At 33.8% G+C, this 17532-nt stretch overlaps 1 protein-coding gene across 16 annotated transcripts in view; it reads right to left on the bottom strand.

Moving 5' to 3' along the window:
- Positions 1–17532, bottom strand: part of FUT8 (fucosyltransferase 8) — a 306694-nt gene that overhangs the window by 154329 nt on the left and 134833 nt on the right. For all 16 annotated transcript variants that reach the window (XM_053224571.1, XM_027065934.2, XM_053224574.1 and 13 more), the window contains one exon: positions 2180–2607. In XM_053224571.1, coding sequence (XP_053080546.1) covers positions 2180–2382 — 203 coding nt within the window. In that variant the 5' untranslated portion in view covers positions 2383–2607. The remainder of the gene's footprint in view (positions 1–2179; positions 2608–17532) is intronic.

The raw sequence follows: 17532 nt of genomic DNA, 5'->3' as shown, positions 1-17532 counted from the left end.
TGTTCTTCCTTTTATGCCAGGGTTTCTAAATTGGAATCCCTCTGGCTAAAACACAAATGTCCCCTTGATGGAAAGACCTGAGGAGGTTTTTGTCCCTAATGAGGGAAAATAATTACTTATTTATTTTCCTAAAATTACAGCTCTCTCTATAAAAACTAACTCAAACCGTGTTTTCAGATTATATTTACAATATTAAAGCATGACGTACTGTCTCAGCTCTTAGTTGTCTCTACATTTGAACACAGTAGTTGAGAATTTAATTTCAACACAAATGAATATAAATAAAGTGGCTTACAAAACCCAAAGATCACTCCACAGAAGAAACAACTATTATTAGAGGCAAGCCTTCTTTCATGCAATACAAACAAAATACTTGGCAGTCAGAAATAAACCAGCTGAAGTATCAGTATTGAAGTTGGAATGAGGAGAAAAATAATCAATTATTTACGAGCCTAAATTGTTAAGAAGCAAAATCTTTTCCAAGGAGCAATGATTCCCAGGATGTAGAATAAGATTTTACTACAATCAAAGCATATCCCAAAATCAATTAGCCCAGCATCTACTCTTGGCGATCTCCTACATGAGATTTTAGTTGAGATTTCTGAATCAGTGACTTCTCTCTGGTTTCTATTCACAGAGGCAACACATTTCATCAGAGTCCAGGCTTTCAGGTCATACTGCTAGGAAGCAAAGTAAGCTCCACCACTTGTGGAAAGTATAACTTTGGGAAAAATTAAATTATTTAATATCCCTTTCATACCTCATCTGTAAAATGGTTATAAAAATAGTACCGGCATCTCATAAAGAAATTTATGAAATTTAATGAGATAATCCAAGCAAGGCCCTTGGCACAGTACCTGGCACATGATAAACTTGATAAATGACAGCTATTATTATTAACCTCTAAATTATCAACCTTTGATTCTCATAACAAATGACTAAGACTCTATTGAGAGATCACCTCTCCATGGCTCCTGCCCAAAAGGAAATAAAAGGATATATAAATGCAAGAAGTTCTCTGTCCACTTTCTAATCCCTAATTACTTTGTATTTTTACCACATGGTACTACTTCTACAAATGACAGGAGTAATTTTTCATTCATTGTATAAAATTCTTAAAACCTAGCATTTTCTTCCATAGAACATAAAAGGACCAAAAATAATATTATGGTGAAGAAAAAAGTTGAGAGAAAGAAGTGAGTTCCAAAGAAAGAGTGCACGGGCAGTGGCAGTGGGGAGGTAAGGGAATCGGAGAACCATAGAAGTCTTCCCTCAAGCTCCAAAAGCATGTGACTCTGCCAACTACATTCTTTTTTCACAGACTGCTACTCAGCTTCCACACCCTAGCATTCTCCCTCTCTCCTTCCCCATCTGCTCTGAAGGCTCTATGCACAGTAGGATGCTTTCACCTTCTACTCCTCAATGTATCTTTCTCAAAAGGGAATGAATTCTGTCCTCTTTTTCTCTACACTACCTCTCTTAGGGTCAATTACCAACTCTAGAGTAATGACTCTTCATCTCAAATCTTCAAATTCTAGCCTGAGAGACAGCAGGCACTAAACACATAATCACCTTCATATATAAAGAAGAGAAACTAGAATTTAGGAATTATTTGTTCCCTGAAAATACAAGATTTTGTATTTCCTAACAGGTGATGCCTTCCAACATACATGGCACATTTTTTAATAGACTAGAAGCAGCAACAATAACAATTCCCTAGGTTCCAGATCCAGTTGTTTTATTTAATGATGAATTTTTGTTTCTTCATTTTAATAAGTTATATTTAGACTGACTCAGCCTCCCAATTATTATAAATGTCATTGTTATAGTCCATATAATAAAAATTTTAATATGTGCTAATTTAAATCATACAAAGTTTGTATTTAATGTATCAAAATTATTCAAAATGCTGAAGACAACTATAAACGAAGTATAAAAACATAAATTAAATGGCATGGTTTTTCTATATTAAAATCTATGTGCAAAATAAGTTTTGACACTATGGAGAAATTCTCTATTCATATAGAATTGGTATAAAAAGTATCTCACTAAAATATTTAAATTTTTACAAAAACAGTTTAAAAAAATCATTAAGTATTTTTTAATCGATGAATGAAGCCCTGAAACTAAAAAACAAAGTACAATACTTCATCATTCTTCCTTCATTTTCAGAACCTACCGGAGAGATTCAGCCATTCGCCTCAAATCTTCATTTTGCTGTTTTAAGCGTTCAAGCTTTGCCAGAATCTTGGACAGTTCTCGGCTAGAGTGATCAGGGTGGTCATTATCTCGTACCAAGTGACCACCTATATAAAACAGCAAGGTCCCCCAGGCAAAAAGAATGAGCATAATCCAACGCCAGGAACCAGTCCATGGCCGCATTTTCAGATTTTCAACTGACTCCCCTGGCTTCCCGGAGCTCAAAGAATTGGAAACATCTTAAGTCTGTTTGTAGCTAGTGCATAAGCAGTAGCCTTTTGTTGTTTCAACACATCATGCTTCAGAGAATTTGTGTCTCTGGTAGTCCTGTAGCGAATCTTTCAAGGAGATCCTCCTGGTGGTATGAGTAAGAAGCTTTACTGTCTTGTGCTTCATGGACTCTACATGCTGTGGAAAGAGTAAGAAACGTATTTAAATTATTTAGGATATGGAAAATAGCATATGCTGAGATTCATGGAGTTGGAGGAAACACTCTGGTGTTGACTGGCAGATAACCTAACTGCCTAATAATAAGTAAAAGACAAAAGCTTTCATATCTGCCTATTAAATCAACTATGTGTATATACTAGGGCTCTACCAGATTAATTAATTAGCTCTAAGCTTAAAAGTCCTCTAAGTGCCATCATCACTTTTCCTTCATACACCATTGTCAATAGATCATATATGGAGATCAAAAAACTGTAGCTTTGAATAAGCAATCAAAACCAAACAAAATGTATTCAACTACATATTTTGGTCTAATGTTTCCATTAACTCAAACAGAAACATGTTCTCTGTATGAGTGAATTCATTCCTGTAAAATCTTGACTCCATCCCCCTCCATCTCACTACTCAACTGCCTTTATACTACTTAACCCTGCAGGTGACAGGCAGAGTGTCACTGATAAATTCTAAAAGTGATGTGTATGTTAGCTAATAAGCAAAGGTTATCACAGCCATTAAGCAGCAGGTAACCACTCCATATATCACAAGCAAAGGCTCATAAAGATTAGGCTAGATTATCTGTTCCTCAATTTATTAAAAAATACCAATAATTGCAACATAAGCCTATACCAATTATATCTTAGTCACTGTTGCATCTTAATTATAAGTGCACATACTTTCTCAGGCTAGGCTGTGGGTTTCATTTGTCACTTTATCATCTGGCTTAGAATCCCCTTTAGAAACAAAACAGTTTTTTCCCCAAGAAAAAAATTATAGGCAGATCAAAGATCAGTCATATGATGCCTACTTTTCATGCTATATAGAAAAATACAGGTATTCAGAGTTTCCTAGTTAAAAAGCAAATTAAAAAATGAATCCACTGATGGTTTAAGGTATGGATTTAATTCAGTAAGTCAACAAAAGAAGCTATTAAATCTGAGTTAATAATATTGTGGGTGACAATATATGCAACATTGTAAATTGTTGTTATACCATATGCTGAATCCATAATATAGTCTAGTTAATTCCAAACTATACCAATAAGATATTAATTTTTTTAATCTTTCCCTTCATAGCAAAAGTTAACTTAGAAACATAACTGTGATAAACAAAAGATAGCTTTCTAAAGACATCATTTAAATAACAATAAAAAGATGTGCTGTAACATTATATTAAAATTACAATTAAAAATTATAATTTTTCAAAGCCAGCAAAACTATAATAACTCAAATAGAAACAGAAGTCTACAGAAACATAAATCTTGTTACATAAAATACCTTAAATTCTTATAAACCATCATCAAAAATAACCAAAATATTAAGTTACATTTCACAACGTAGTAATATTGACATCACAGAAGTTGTAAAAACTCATTAAAAATTGTTTTAGGAGATGGGGCACCTGGGTGGCTCAGTTGGTTAAGCATCCGACTTCAGATCAGGTCATGATCTCACAGTTCGTGGGTTCGAGCCCCATGTTAGGCTCCATGCTGACATCTCAGAGCCTGGAGCCTTCTTCAGATTCTGTGTGTCTCTCTCTGCCCCTCCCCTACTCATGCTCTGTCTCTCTCTCTCAAAAATAAATAAAAGCATTTTTAAAAAAATTGTTGTAGGAGCAAAAGATGGTCATTTTCTTAATAGCATCATTTGCACTTTTCTTTTAAGTTTATTTATTTATTTTGAGAGAGCGCACAAGCATGTAAGCGTGAGTGGGGGAGAGGCAGAGAGAGAGGGAGAGGGAATCCCAAGCAGGCTCCATTATGTCAACCCAGAGCCTGATGCAGGGCTCAATCTCAGGAACCATAAGATCATGATCTGAGCCAAAATCAAAAGCTGGATGCTTAACTGACACAGCCATCCAGGCACCCCTGCATTCTGTTTTTGGAAGAGAATGCTTCCCAATTTTATTGTTCTTGGCTAGTATTTAAACATGAAATCAGAAAAAACAAGCCAAGCTGAACATCAAGTAGTTTTCTATGTAATTTTCCTTAGCATGGTTTAAAAGTTGGTATAGAATTTTTTACCCTTTCCATAATGAATGCCTGCTTCCTTACTGTGTTTACTGCCTATTGTTTAAACTATGAAGTATGTCTGTTAAAATGTAAACTCCATGATATTTCTCCATTTTGTTCACTGATGTATCCTAAGTACTTAGAGCAGTATTTGACCCTTAGTAAGTACTAATAAAATTTTTGAGTAAATAAGTGAATGAGTGAAGGATATCATACATGACATATGGTAGTATGATATATTACACAATTCATGCACCTTAGCCTCAAGTGTCATTTTATACTCCACTTAAGAAAGCAAATCTGAATGTAGAAAGTAAGACAGTGCTATTATGAGGAAAACAGTTCAAAAATAAAAGACATCCATAAGCTTTAGGATTTATTATTATCAACACATGTCTCACAAGACACCCTCAAATATTTAAAATATATTGGTCTATGGGGCACCTGGGTGGCTCAGTCAAGCGTCCAACTTCGGCTCAGGTCATGATCTTGCGGTCTGTGAGCTCGAGCCCTGCGTTGGGCTCTGTGCTGACAGCTCAGAGCCTGGAGCCTGCGTTGGATTCTGTGTCTCCCTCTCTCTCTGCCCCTCCCCTGCTTACACGTGTATCTGTCTCTCTTTCTCTCAAAAATAAATAAATATTTAAAAAATTACAATATATTGGTCTAAAAGGCCATAACATCAACTTATGGTTACCTTTCAAACATGAGAAAATAATTTTCTCAAAATTAGTGAAAATATTTCAAATTTATTAGTAAGAAAGATTTCAACATTAACTACATGAGCTAATTTCTGACTAAAATTTGTATAGTAGTGTTTGTTAAGATTTCTTCTAGGAGTGGGTTAAGTATTTATTAATTCATTCTTATTTGAGATTCACATACCACCTTTCATCTGCAGAATATATATATATATATTTTTTTTCAGGATATTAAGTGGATTGAAATGTGTCAGGCTTCCTTACACAAATTTATTTAATTAGTGAATACCACTTTTTTTTTTAAGGTAATGCGTATTTAAATGATTTTTTTTTTGTATTTACAGAGATTCTTTGGGTTACATTTGCTTAATGTCTCTGAAACAAAAAATATATATGTAATTTTTCAAAGTAATTTCTTGAATCTGAAAGCTAAAGTATATAATCAGTAAACTGAGAGCTTTAATAAAGTTGCTCTGAGGCTTAGATGGCGTTAATATATAATGCACTTACTATAATGCTGGGCCCATAAGAGGTGCTCAATAAAAGGTAATACTATTTTAATGCTGATACGATATGGAGATTAAAAATATGGGTACTAGAATAGGCAAAGCCTAGACTAGAGTGTTGTTCTGCTATATCACAGCTAGGTAACCTTACTGACGTTCAATTTCTTTTTCTGTAAAATGGATATAATACATACTACCTCTCCCACAGAATACTAAAAGAGGCGTAGACAAAATAATCTTGGGAAGCAGTTAGCATATCACTAGTGAATTTTTCTTATGCTACATATGTTAATGCTGTTACATTATTTTAGACTCATTTATAATATTTTGTATAATTTATATACCATATATTATCATAGGCAGTTTCTAAAATAGCTGCCAATGATCCCGGTGTCCTGTACTCATGCCCTGTGTAATCTCCACCTCCTGAATGTGGGCTGGACCTAGTGACTTGCTTCTTAGAATACAGCAAAGTGATATGATTTCACTTCTGAGATAAGTTTACAAAACACTGATATTTCTTTTTTGCTCACATTCTCTCTTCTTGTTTACTTTGATGCTGCCATTTGAAAAGGCCCATGTGGAATGGAACTGAATCTGCCAACAACCACATGAGTAAGCCTGGAAATGGATCCTGCACCTGTCAAACTTTGATGTGACTACAGCTTGGTTCACATTTTGATTTCAGGCTTTTGAAAGACCATAAGCCAGATGATCTAGCTAAGCCATGCCCAGATTCTTGGCCAGCAGATAATAACTGTTTTAAACCACTCAGTCTTAGGGCAATTTGTTATGTAACAATAGATAATTAATATACACGCCAACTTCCTACTGGGGCTGAATGCCTGGTCTTCAGTTCATGTGTTATTCTTTCTGTTCACAGCAAGTTGTACAAAGTCTAAGGCACAGAGTAGGCATTCCAGATACCAGACACAATTGAATCTTAATCACATCTTCTTATATATCCTGCTAACACATCTTACAAATACCATAAAAGTTAAACTCAATTTACAGCTTAATTTTATACCATACTAAAAGTGTAAAGGCCATTTTTCTTAATGTTTGCTAAACAGAGTTCCACTTCCAACCATGTCAGAATAACTAGTACTAGATTTGCCCTCACACGTAAACAACTAGAAAACCTAAATATTCAGAAAAACTGTTTTCAGAGATTGGGCAATGGTCAGGCAAGAATGTGATGCCTGAGATGAGATTAACAATCAAAGGTAAGCCCTATAATTACTCCAGCTTTCTGCCTAAAATTTACTGAACACCCCACAAAAGGGGAGAACCCAGGCAAAGCACAGCTATCTTCCTGAGGTGATAAGATAGAGACTACAGTTTAAAAGTTTAAGGGGAGAGGGTCTACAAGTCAGTATATCAAAGAGGAGGGAGTTGCCCAGAGAAAAGGATCCAAAAATCGGCATAAGTGATCCTTTAGTCTTTGGCTAGATACTAGGCTCTACATGCAGAAGTCTCACAAGGCTGGCAAAGAACAATTATCAAGGAAAGAAAAATTAAATACTAGGTAAATGAAAAATGAACATCTCTCAGAGATCGTATAAAGGGGAAAACCTAGGAGTCCCACCCACATAAAATGAAAATGCCACATAGAAAATCTAGGGCATTCAGCAGAAAGCCAAGAAATAAAACATCTTAGAAGTTAAAGTTAAGTAAGCCGTAGAGTAGGGATCAGAAAATTGTCTCTAAAGAACAAGATAATAAATATCACAAGCTATGTGCAACACATACAGTCTCTACCATATATTTTTGTTTTTATTTTTTATTTCTTTATAGCCCTTTAAGAATGTAAAATCCAATTTTAGCTCAAAAGCTATACAAAAACACTCTGTCGACCAGCTTTAGCTCATGAGTCAAAAGTTTAATGACTCCAGCCATAGAATAAAGATTAGGCTGACAAAAGCTGTAACAAAACTTAAAAACAAGCTACAGAAGGACCAAGGTGATCCAAAAGTAAATTAAATGTCTATCAAATTCTTTCAAGAAAGACAACAAAATACAGTCAACAATATAAAGTTCACACTCTCCAACAACTAATCAAAAATTACAAAGAACACTGAGAGAGATCATCTTGTGATGCAGGCATCCAATGACATGCTAAAGGCTAAGGATGTACTAGAATATTGAGCAAACAATCTTGGCACTCCAAGGCCCCACACCAAGAATGAGGTAGCAGCATTCGACTACCGCAAGAGTTTTAAGTCTCTGATCCAGTGAAGGGAACAACTGCAAAAACAACAATTCAATCACTGACTGGAATGACCCCATCCCCATCCATACATAAACAAACAGCCTCAAAGAAGAAACGTGCCCATTTCTGGGCATAACCATTCACCTCAGTCTTTACTGCTCTGTCCTTAAAATGTCTGGCATGCAACATAAATCATGAGACATAAAAAAAAAAAAAAAAAAAAAAGCAAGATGTAACAAACCATTTTCAAGAGATAAAGCAAACACCAGAACCAGAATCATAAATGAACTAGATGTTAGAACTACCAGACAGAAAATTTAGAATAATTATAACTAAACATTAAAAAATCTGTGATAAATGTGGACAACATACATGAACTAATGGATTCAGCAGTTGAAATACCAAATAAACAAAAATAAAATATCAGAGGACCTTAAACAGGCCTATAAGAAAACTGGACAAAAGTGAAAACGAATCAGTGAACATGACAAGAGGTCACAGATATTATACAAAATAAAACCCGAAGAGGAAAAAAAGACTGGGAAAAAAAGGAACTCAAAAGCTGTGGGAGGATGATCTGAAACATACGTTAACTGGAGCTGCAGAGAGGATAAAAAATGAGGCAAAAAATACATTTTAAAAGATGTTAGCTGAGAATTTTCTAAAATGAATGAATGATAAACCACAAATCTAAGAAATGAAGAAAACTGCTGGAAGGATAAATTTAAAAGGTAGGCAAAGCTGCTGAAAAACAAAGATAGAAAATCTTGCAGGTAGCTAGGGAAAAAACTTAACATACAAATAAACAAAGAATAAGAACATACTTCTTATGAAAAATAATGTCAACCAGAAGACAATGGAGCAACTTCTTTAAAATACTGGGTAGGGAGGGGCGCCTGGGTGGCTCAGTTGGTTAAGAGTCTGACTTCGGGTCAGGTCATGATCTCACAGCTAATTAGTTCGAGTCCCGCATCGGGCTCTGTGCTGACAGCTCAGAGCCTAGAGCCTGCTTCAGATTCTGTCTCTCCCTCTCTCTGCCCCTCCCCAGCTCACACTCTGTCTCTGTCTCTGTCTCTCTCTCTCTCTCTCTCTCTCTCTCTCTCAAAAATAAATAAACGTTAAAAACATTAAAAAAAAAAAATACTGGGTGGGGAGAATGGGAGTGGGGAGAAGGTCAACTTACAACCAGTGAAAATATCTCCCAAAAGTTAGTTGTTTCCAGGAGAAGAAAAGGGGGGAGAGGGTGCTGAAAAATACTCTGTGCCAGCAAAACCGCACTACATATAAAAAGTTAAATGAAGTCTTTCAAGTAGGAGGAGGAGGATACTATGTAGAAATATGGATCTACACAAAGAAAAAAATAGCACCAAAAATGGTAAAATCTAAAGAAAATAACGACATATTTTCCCTTAACTTAATAACAATAAATAGCTAATTCACAAATGGCAATAATGTATCACTAGGTTTACAAATCTGTAGAATATATGATGACAAAACACAAAAGGAGAGGAGGGAGGAAATGGGAGTGCACTGTAGTAAAGTTCTCACTATATATTAGACTGAGAACTTAAAAATGTATATTATAAGCCCTAGAGCTGCACTGTCTGCTTCAATTGTCACTAGCCACATGCAATTATTTAAATTAGAATGGAAAGCCTGGGTGGTTCAGTCGGTTGAGCTGCAGACTTCAGCTCAAGTCATGATCTCACAGGTTCGTGAGTTCGAGACCCACATCAGGCTCACTGCTGTCAACGCAAAGCCCACTTTAGATCTCTATCCTCCTCTCTCTCTGTCCCTCCCCTGCTCAGTGTTCTCTCTCTCAAAAATAAATAAAACATTAAAAAAATTTTTTTAATTAGAATTAAAATTATAAATGTATCCTCAGTCATAATTCAATCGTTCAATAGCCACTTGTGCCTATGGCTACCACTGTGAATGGTACAGATTTGGAACACTTCCATCATCTCATTAAGTATCAGCCAGGACTCTTCCAGAGCAACAAATAATTTAGAAAATAAAAATAAGTATGAAAAATCCGATAGTGGAGACAAAATTTTTTAAAAAGTGTAATTCAAAATATGAAACAGAAAGGATGAACATAAGATATCTAATTTAGATATCTTTGGGCTTTCTGAGATAGGAGATAATTTAGTATCTTGAAAAGACGGGAAGTTTCACAGTTGCAACAGAGAAGGGAGCACATTTGAGATTAGAGAAATGGTATGAGCAAAGGTCTTTGTTCATTATGGTGACCATTTCTGAAACGAACTCTCCTCTGCCACCAGTTAGTAGTTTACCTTCTAATAAGTTACTTCACTCAGTATAGTTATTTATATACTAAGCTCTATTTATTTTAAAATATATAGTATGGTTCTTATCATCATTTGTAATAGAGAACACGTGGAACAAATCTACCAGGTACTTTATCTGTATAAAACACCGTAATTCGATCACTCATTCACTCAAAAAATACTTAATAAGTCCCTATCATATAAAAGACACTGTCCTAGGCAGTGGATTGTAGCAGTGAACAAGACAGACTAAAGTCTCTGCCCTCAAGAGGTAATATTCTAATGCATTCTAATTGCAAAGGAAAATAATTGAACAGAAACAACCTCATAAAAGCCTCTTCTTGCAGCAACCAACATATTGAGTGATACAGTGAGAAACTGAATATGGACTATACCACCTAATACATTTCTAAAAGAACTAGTTTAATCATTCTGTTAAAAATAACAAAAAATGCAGTACCATTCATAACAATGTCAAATGGACTATTCTTATCTCTAACAAATATGAAAATGACCAATAGCCACTTCCTTTAGCATATGACTATGTGCAGATGTTTCCAAGAATTACATTCAAGAGGCTTCACTTTATGGCTAAGGCCAAAAGATGAGCACATGAAAATATGCTACAGAACTAACTGACTAAGGGTCAGAACAAAGACTTGTTCTGCTATGAACCATGTTTGTAAGAGGGTGGTGTTCTAAACTCAAAAATCAATCGGTACTTATTTAACTAATATAAGTATGTATACACTTATACATTGTGCAAAGGGAAATATGGCATCATATATCCAGTATTTACATGAACATGCCCTTTGATGAGAAATTCCACTACAGGAATTTTAACACATGAACAAAATGCATTTACAACATTTTTCCAATATTTCCATGCTGGAAAAAAATATAACTGCCCATTAACAGAAATATGGCTTAATAAATTATGAATTACTTTTACCCCCATAAAACTGTGCTTTTAGCATGATGCCAATAAGGAGGAAAATGTGACTCCGAAGAAAGTCAGTTTAAAACAAACCCCTAAGAGCTGATGATAGCATACAAGAAAACTAAAACAATTACTAAAAATATATGCCAGGATTTAAATTTGAAAACTGGAAAAGAAATAAAAACCACAACAAAAAAATGCAACTTCTATAACTAAAGAAAAAAATCAAATGTTTAAAAATTGTCTTGGAAAAGATTAAAGAGCAGATTAGATGCTACAGAGAAGTTCAGTGGATTTGAAAACAGTGTAATAAAAAATATCATCACAAGGAAAAGACAATTTAACAACTGTATGGTGACAAATGTTAACTAGACTTATTGTGGTGATCGTTTCATAATATATACAAATATCAAATCATGATATTGTACACCTGAAATTAATATAATGTTATATGTTAATTTTTAAAAATTATCCAAAGAGAAAAATATTCAGAAAAAAAATCTGAAGGAGATTTGATAAAAAAGAAAAATTTAAAGCTGCCAATTTATAGCACTAACCCTAGGTTAGATATTATGGTGCTGCACAGCTAGCACCAGAGCTGTATCATCATGAACTGAAAACTTTTGGGTATAAAACTCAAATAAAAGTCATCCATCATCACTGCAAGAAAGCAATTTACATCATTACCTTCAGGGTCAGGAATCTACCAGCATTTCCCCATTTTGGCACTCAGCTTGGAAAAGGATTTCTCAGAACAAAATCTGTCATCCAACTTAAAGTAATGTACACTGAAAATAAGCTTAGTCATAGGCATATGCAGAATTTCCAATGTATTTTACAATACAAATAAAATCATAATTTAGAAGGGAAAAATAATTACAGAGAAAAATGCAAACATGGTAAAAAGAATTTCAGGGGGCTTCTTAGAAAAAAGTACAAATTAGTGGACAATCGAACATCTTTTATAAGTGCTAAAATAGGGGGGTGGGAGGGAGGGATGGGTGGGTGATGGGTATTGAGGAGGGCACCTTTTGGGATGAGCACTGGGTGTTGTATGGAAACCAATTTGACAATAAATTTCATATATTGAAAAAAAATAAATAAATAAATAAAATGTTTATCAGACCAAAAAAAGTGCTAAAATAAAAAAAATGGCAAAACTACACTTTGTTATGTAGTGAAAATATTTTCAAAGATAAAAGCAGTTTTCTGTGAACTTAAGGTTTCACTTAACTTGGGAAAATACCCTAGAATGGGACTGTTGTGTCATAAGGAAAATGTGTGTTAGAAGGAGAAGGGGGAGGGGGAGGGGGAGGGGGAGGAGGAGGACGACGACGAGGAGGACGAGGGGGGGGGAGGAGGAGGAGGAGGAGGAGGAGCCAAACTGTACTCCAAAGTAGCTGCTCATTCTGACTTATCCCCAGCAATGAATGAGAGTTCCTGTTACTCCACAATCTTCCCAGCATTTGGGACTCTCAATTTTTTAAAGCAATTCTAATATTGTGTGGTGGTATCTTGGTATGGTTTCAATTTGCATCCAGTTTCCCTAATAACAAATGACGTTAAGAAATGTGATTATGTTTTCATGTGTTTATTTGCCATCCATATATCCTCTTTGGTGAAATGTCTATTGTGATCTTTTTGCCATTTGTATATTAGACTGTTGACTGTTGAGATTTAAGAGTCATTTATATAGTCTAGATACAAATACTTTTATCAGGTATGTGACTTTTCAAGTATTTTCTCCCAGTCTGTAACTTACCTTTTCATTCTCTTAAGAATGTCTTACATACAACAAAAATTTTAAGGTTTTTGATGAAATACAATTTATTCTTTTCTAATTGTGGTTTTGATATTATATATAAAAGTTCAATCCCAAATCCAAGGTCACATATATTTTCTCCTATGTTTTCTTACAGTAGTTTTAGGATTCAAAGTTAAAACTACACTTACCCCAGATTGCCACTCCTAGATATCAACTCAAGAGGTATAAAAGCTTATGTTCTCACAAAATCTAATACTCAAATGTTTACAGTAGCTTTATATATAATAGAAAAAATCTGGAAAAAATTGAGATGGCCTTCAACAGGTGAATGAATTTAACTCTGATAAAACCAAGGAATATTACTCAGCAATAAAATGGAAGGAGATTCAAGATGCAAGGAGAGGCTGATTACAAAGGGGCCACAGGGGAAATTTTTACAGTGATGGAACAATTCTAAAGGGTACTGAAGAAGGGCACATCATCTCTGTAGTATGCATCTGCAAACCCATACCTTCATTCTAATAATGAGAAAAATGCCAGAGGATCATTCAACAAGACACCTGACCCATACATACTCTTCAAAACTATCAAGGTCATAGAAATCATGAAACAACTAAGAAACTGTCAAAAGATTTGAAAAGACCAAGGAGACATAATGAGTAAATGCAACATGGTATCCTGGATTAGATCTTAGAAGAGAAAGGGACACTGCCCCAAATATGACTTGTAGTTTAATTAATAACATTGCACCACTGTTAATTTATTAGTTTGACAATTTACCAAAGCTATGTAAGATATTAACATTAGGGAAACATGGGCAAGGAATATATGGAAACTTCTGTACTTTCTTCACAAACTTCCTGTAATTCTAAAATTATTCCAAAATAAAAGTTTCTTTTTTAAAATAAAGGCAAAACAAGTACATCTTCAAAAATCAAAAGCTGAAAGAACTTGTAGGTGGCAGATATGTATTACAAGATATATGTAAAAGGATGTTTTTCAGGATGATTGTAATTGGATATGTGAACATAAACAATGGATTTAAACAGACATATTAAATGTATGGTAAGTATAATTGAAACTTCCTCATATTAACTTATTTTAAAATAAATGATTCTTTTATGACAAAGTATCATGGGACATATAACAATGTCATAAAATGTATGACAATAATAATAAAGGATGACAGGAAGAAAAAGGAAAGATACAGTATTGAAGTTCCTACATTATCCTTCAAGAAGTATTACAATATTTGAAAGTTTGGTGAAATAGGTAAAAAGGTTCAAAATGTAAACCCTACCCATGAAATATAAAACAGATAAGCATTAGGAAAAAAATGGATACAAGTTCCTTGAAAAGACCTATAAAATTAACAGTATTTCAGCTGAACTAATCAAGGGGAGAGAGAAAAATAAGACATAAGTTGCCAATATTAGGAACAGAAGAGGGAGCATTACTACAGATGCTACAAAAAGATAAGAGAATATGGTAAGCAACTTTGTGTCAACAAATACAAAGCCAGACCTGAAACTGGCAAACTTCGTTCCTTTATTTTTATAAGCAGCCTCCACACTAGGTGTGGAGCCTAAGAAGAAAGGCATAAATTTCTTAAAAGAAACAAAAACAAAGCTCAATCAAAAATTAACAATCTGAATAGCTGTATAGCCTCATAACTATTAAAGATGTTGAATATATATTTATAAACCTTCCCAAAAAGAAGACACCAGGCCCATTTGGCTTTATTTGTGAATTCTACCAGACATATGTACAGAAGATGTAACAGGAATTTTATGTAAGTTTTTCTAGAAAAGAAAAAAAAAATTAGCTTCATGAAAAGCTAAATATATTTTGCCATATAACTCAACAATTCCACTCTTAAAGGGAAACAAAGACCTACGCAAAGTCTTGAACAAGAATGTTCACAGCTACTTTATTATAAGAGCCAAAATTTTGAAAAAATTCAAGTATCTTACAACACATGAATGGATAAACAAATTGTGACACATTCATAGAATAGAATAGTATTCAGTAAAAAGAAACAAACTACTAATATACACAACAACATGGATGAATCTCAATAACATGCCTGGCAAACGATACCAGGGACAAAAAAAGTACACATTAATATGAAATATTAGAACAAAGAAACTAATACATAGTGCCAAGGAGCAAGCTCTGACTGACGAAAAAGGGGAATGACAGGTACATGAAGTTACAAATTTGAGAAAAAACATCTAACTGTACACTTGATATGGGTACATTTACTTGATGCAAATTATGCTTCAATAAAGTTGAAAAACATTTTAAGAGAAAGTTTAAACAGTCTCCAATTTGTGAATGTAATTGCAAAGGTCAATAACCGAAGACTGCTAATTCACTAAATGGCTAAATTATGTGCTTGCATCTTGGATATCAATGAAATATTTTTTTTTCAGCAAAATCACTGTACATTCTTTCCTGAATAAAAAATTTCAAAGGTAATTATTCTATTGATATAATCAATTCAATCCAACTGTAACGTGAAGATTGTATTTCTCATACATTTCAAAAACTGTAAATACCGATTCAAATCACTAGTAATACAATTAACAAACCATAGAGAAATTGTGTTGAATCTTTTTAGTAGTCTAACCCTTTCTCAAAACAAAAGAAATAATCACAAATATTCAAAATAATGATTCCCTAAATTAAAATACATACTAGTTATTATTATTATAAAATATATAGTTCAGAGGGTTATCATCTTTAGAAGAATTTACTTTCTTCCTGGAAAGAGTAAAAACCAAATTATTACTACAGACTGTTTCTTGAAGTAATTCACTGTAAAAAACTGAAAACTACAACAGAAAAGTAAAATAATTTATTCAACAAATTTAAACAGATTTAATTAATGATTACCATAATGTAGCAGGGGTTAATATACCTATTACATTTTAAAGGCATCATGTTGATAAAGGGAAACATAAATAAAACTTTTAGAGAAAAGCTAGTTATCTATTATAAAGTACAAATATTTAAAAAGCCCCTATACATACAGAGTTCAATTCAATCCTAGTTACCAAACACGCAACGCTTTAAATGTCTTCTCATTTGATCTGTATTCATTTTCAAATTAAGTACTGTTAGAGAATTTATTTAAAATATTTCTTACTGTCTAGCCTCCATATATGGAAAAAGTGCAGTTTATAAAATTATGTGTTTATTAATTTAAAAAAGTAGAAAAAAACAAGTAAAAATAGTATCATAAATTAAAATGACCTTTTAATGTTAGTTGAAATCAACTTTTATTTATGTTAAAGCACTTGGTAAAACCAAATAAACTGAAATGTAAAATAAAGGGAGGGAGGAAGAAAGTGGAAAAAGGGAGGTAAGGATGCCAGGGAGGGGAAAGCAGGGGAGGGGAAAGCAGGGAAGGGGAAGGAAGGACAGAAAAGGAAATTTTCATATAGCCCCTACTAAGACTATAAAATTCAATTTTAATTCATTACTTACAGAGTCATCTATCAAACTTTCACACTGCTTATCAGTAAGGTCACAGTATATTGCACATATGAATTTAAAATGCTAGGCATCCTGAATACATAAGCACAAAATACTCTATTTAAATTCACTGAAACCAGCCAATATCTTAGAAATTAATCTTCCTCATTATGAAGTGCAAACAAATAATCACATTTATGAGGTCTCTATCAGGAGTATCTCACTCACCTTAACTCAAGATAACACACCAGGTTGTGTTTACTGATGCAATTAATTTGTACTATTCAAACAGGTCCAGAAATCTGGCCTTGGCATCTGTACTTTTGGCCCTGAATAAATTAAAACTGCTAAAAAGCGGTAATATAAAAAATTCAAATAGAATGTATACCCTTACCATTTTGTCTGATTAGCCAGTACTACACAATATTTATTTGATTGGTTTCTTTAATGACTAGCTATAAATATATGGGCAGTTTACCCAACTATAAAATGGTTGGTAAATATTTTCACCGTAAAGATCACATGAAATAATGTATGTACAGGAGATTTGTAAACTGCAATGCAATTTATAAGTATCAGTTACTATTATCCTTCCCATGGTCAATAGAAACTAGGTATACTACCCTTACGCCAACTTCTTATCTATCATGGGACCTTTGTTCTTGCTATTCCTTCTACCTGGACTGCAATTCCTTTGGTTCATTCTTGTAATTCAGATCTCTACTTAAATAAATGTCACCTCTTTTCAGAGACAGTTCCTGAGAACCTGTATCAATTACAACATATTACCATAAAGGAGAGAAAATCTAATTCAAAGTAGCTTTAAAGATAAGGAAATTTTAATTTCTCAGTAGATAAAAAGTTTATTTAGTCTCTCAAAAATCAATTTTTGGAGAGACTAAATAAACTAAATAAACCCCTCGGGCATGTCAGCCTCTGTCCTTAGGCTAGCACTCTTCATGAACAAGTTAGCTGCCTCAAACCCA

The sequence above is a fragment of the Acinonyx jubatus genome, chromosome B3, assembly GCF_027475565.1.
Source record: "Acinonyx jubatus isolate Ajub_Pintada_27869175 chromosome B3, VMU_Ajub_asm_v1.0, whole genome shotgun sequence".
Classification (NCBI taxonomy): Eukaryota; Metazoa; Chordata; class Mammalia; order Carnivora; family Felidae; genus Acinonyx; species Acinonyx jubatus.
Note: the sequence above shows the minus strand (reverse complement) of the source record. Positions and strands in the feature narration are given on the sequence as shown.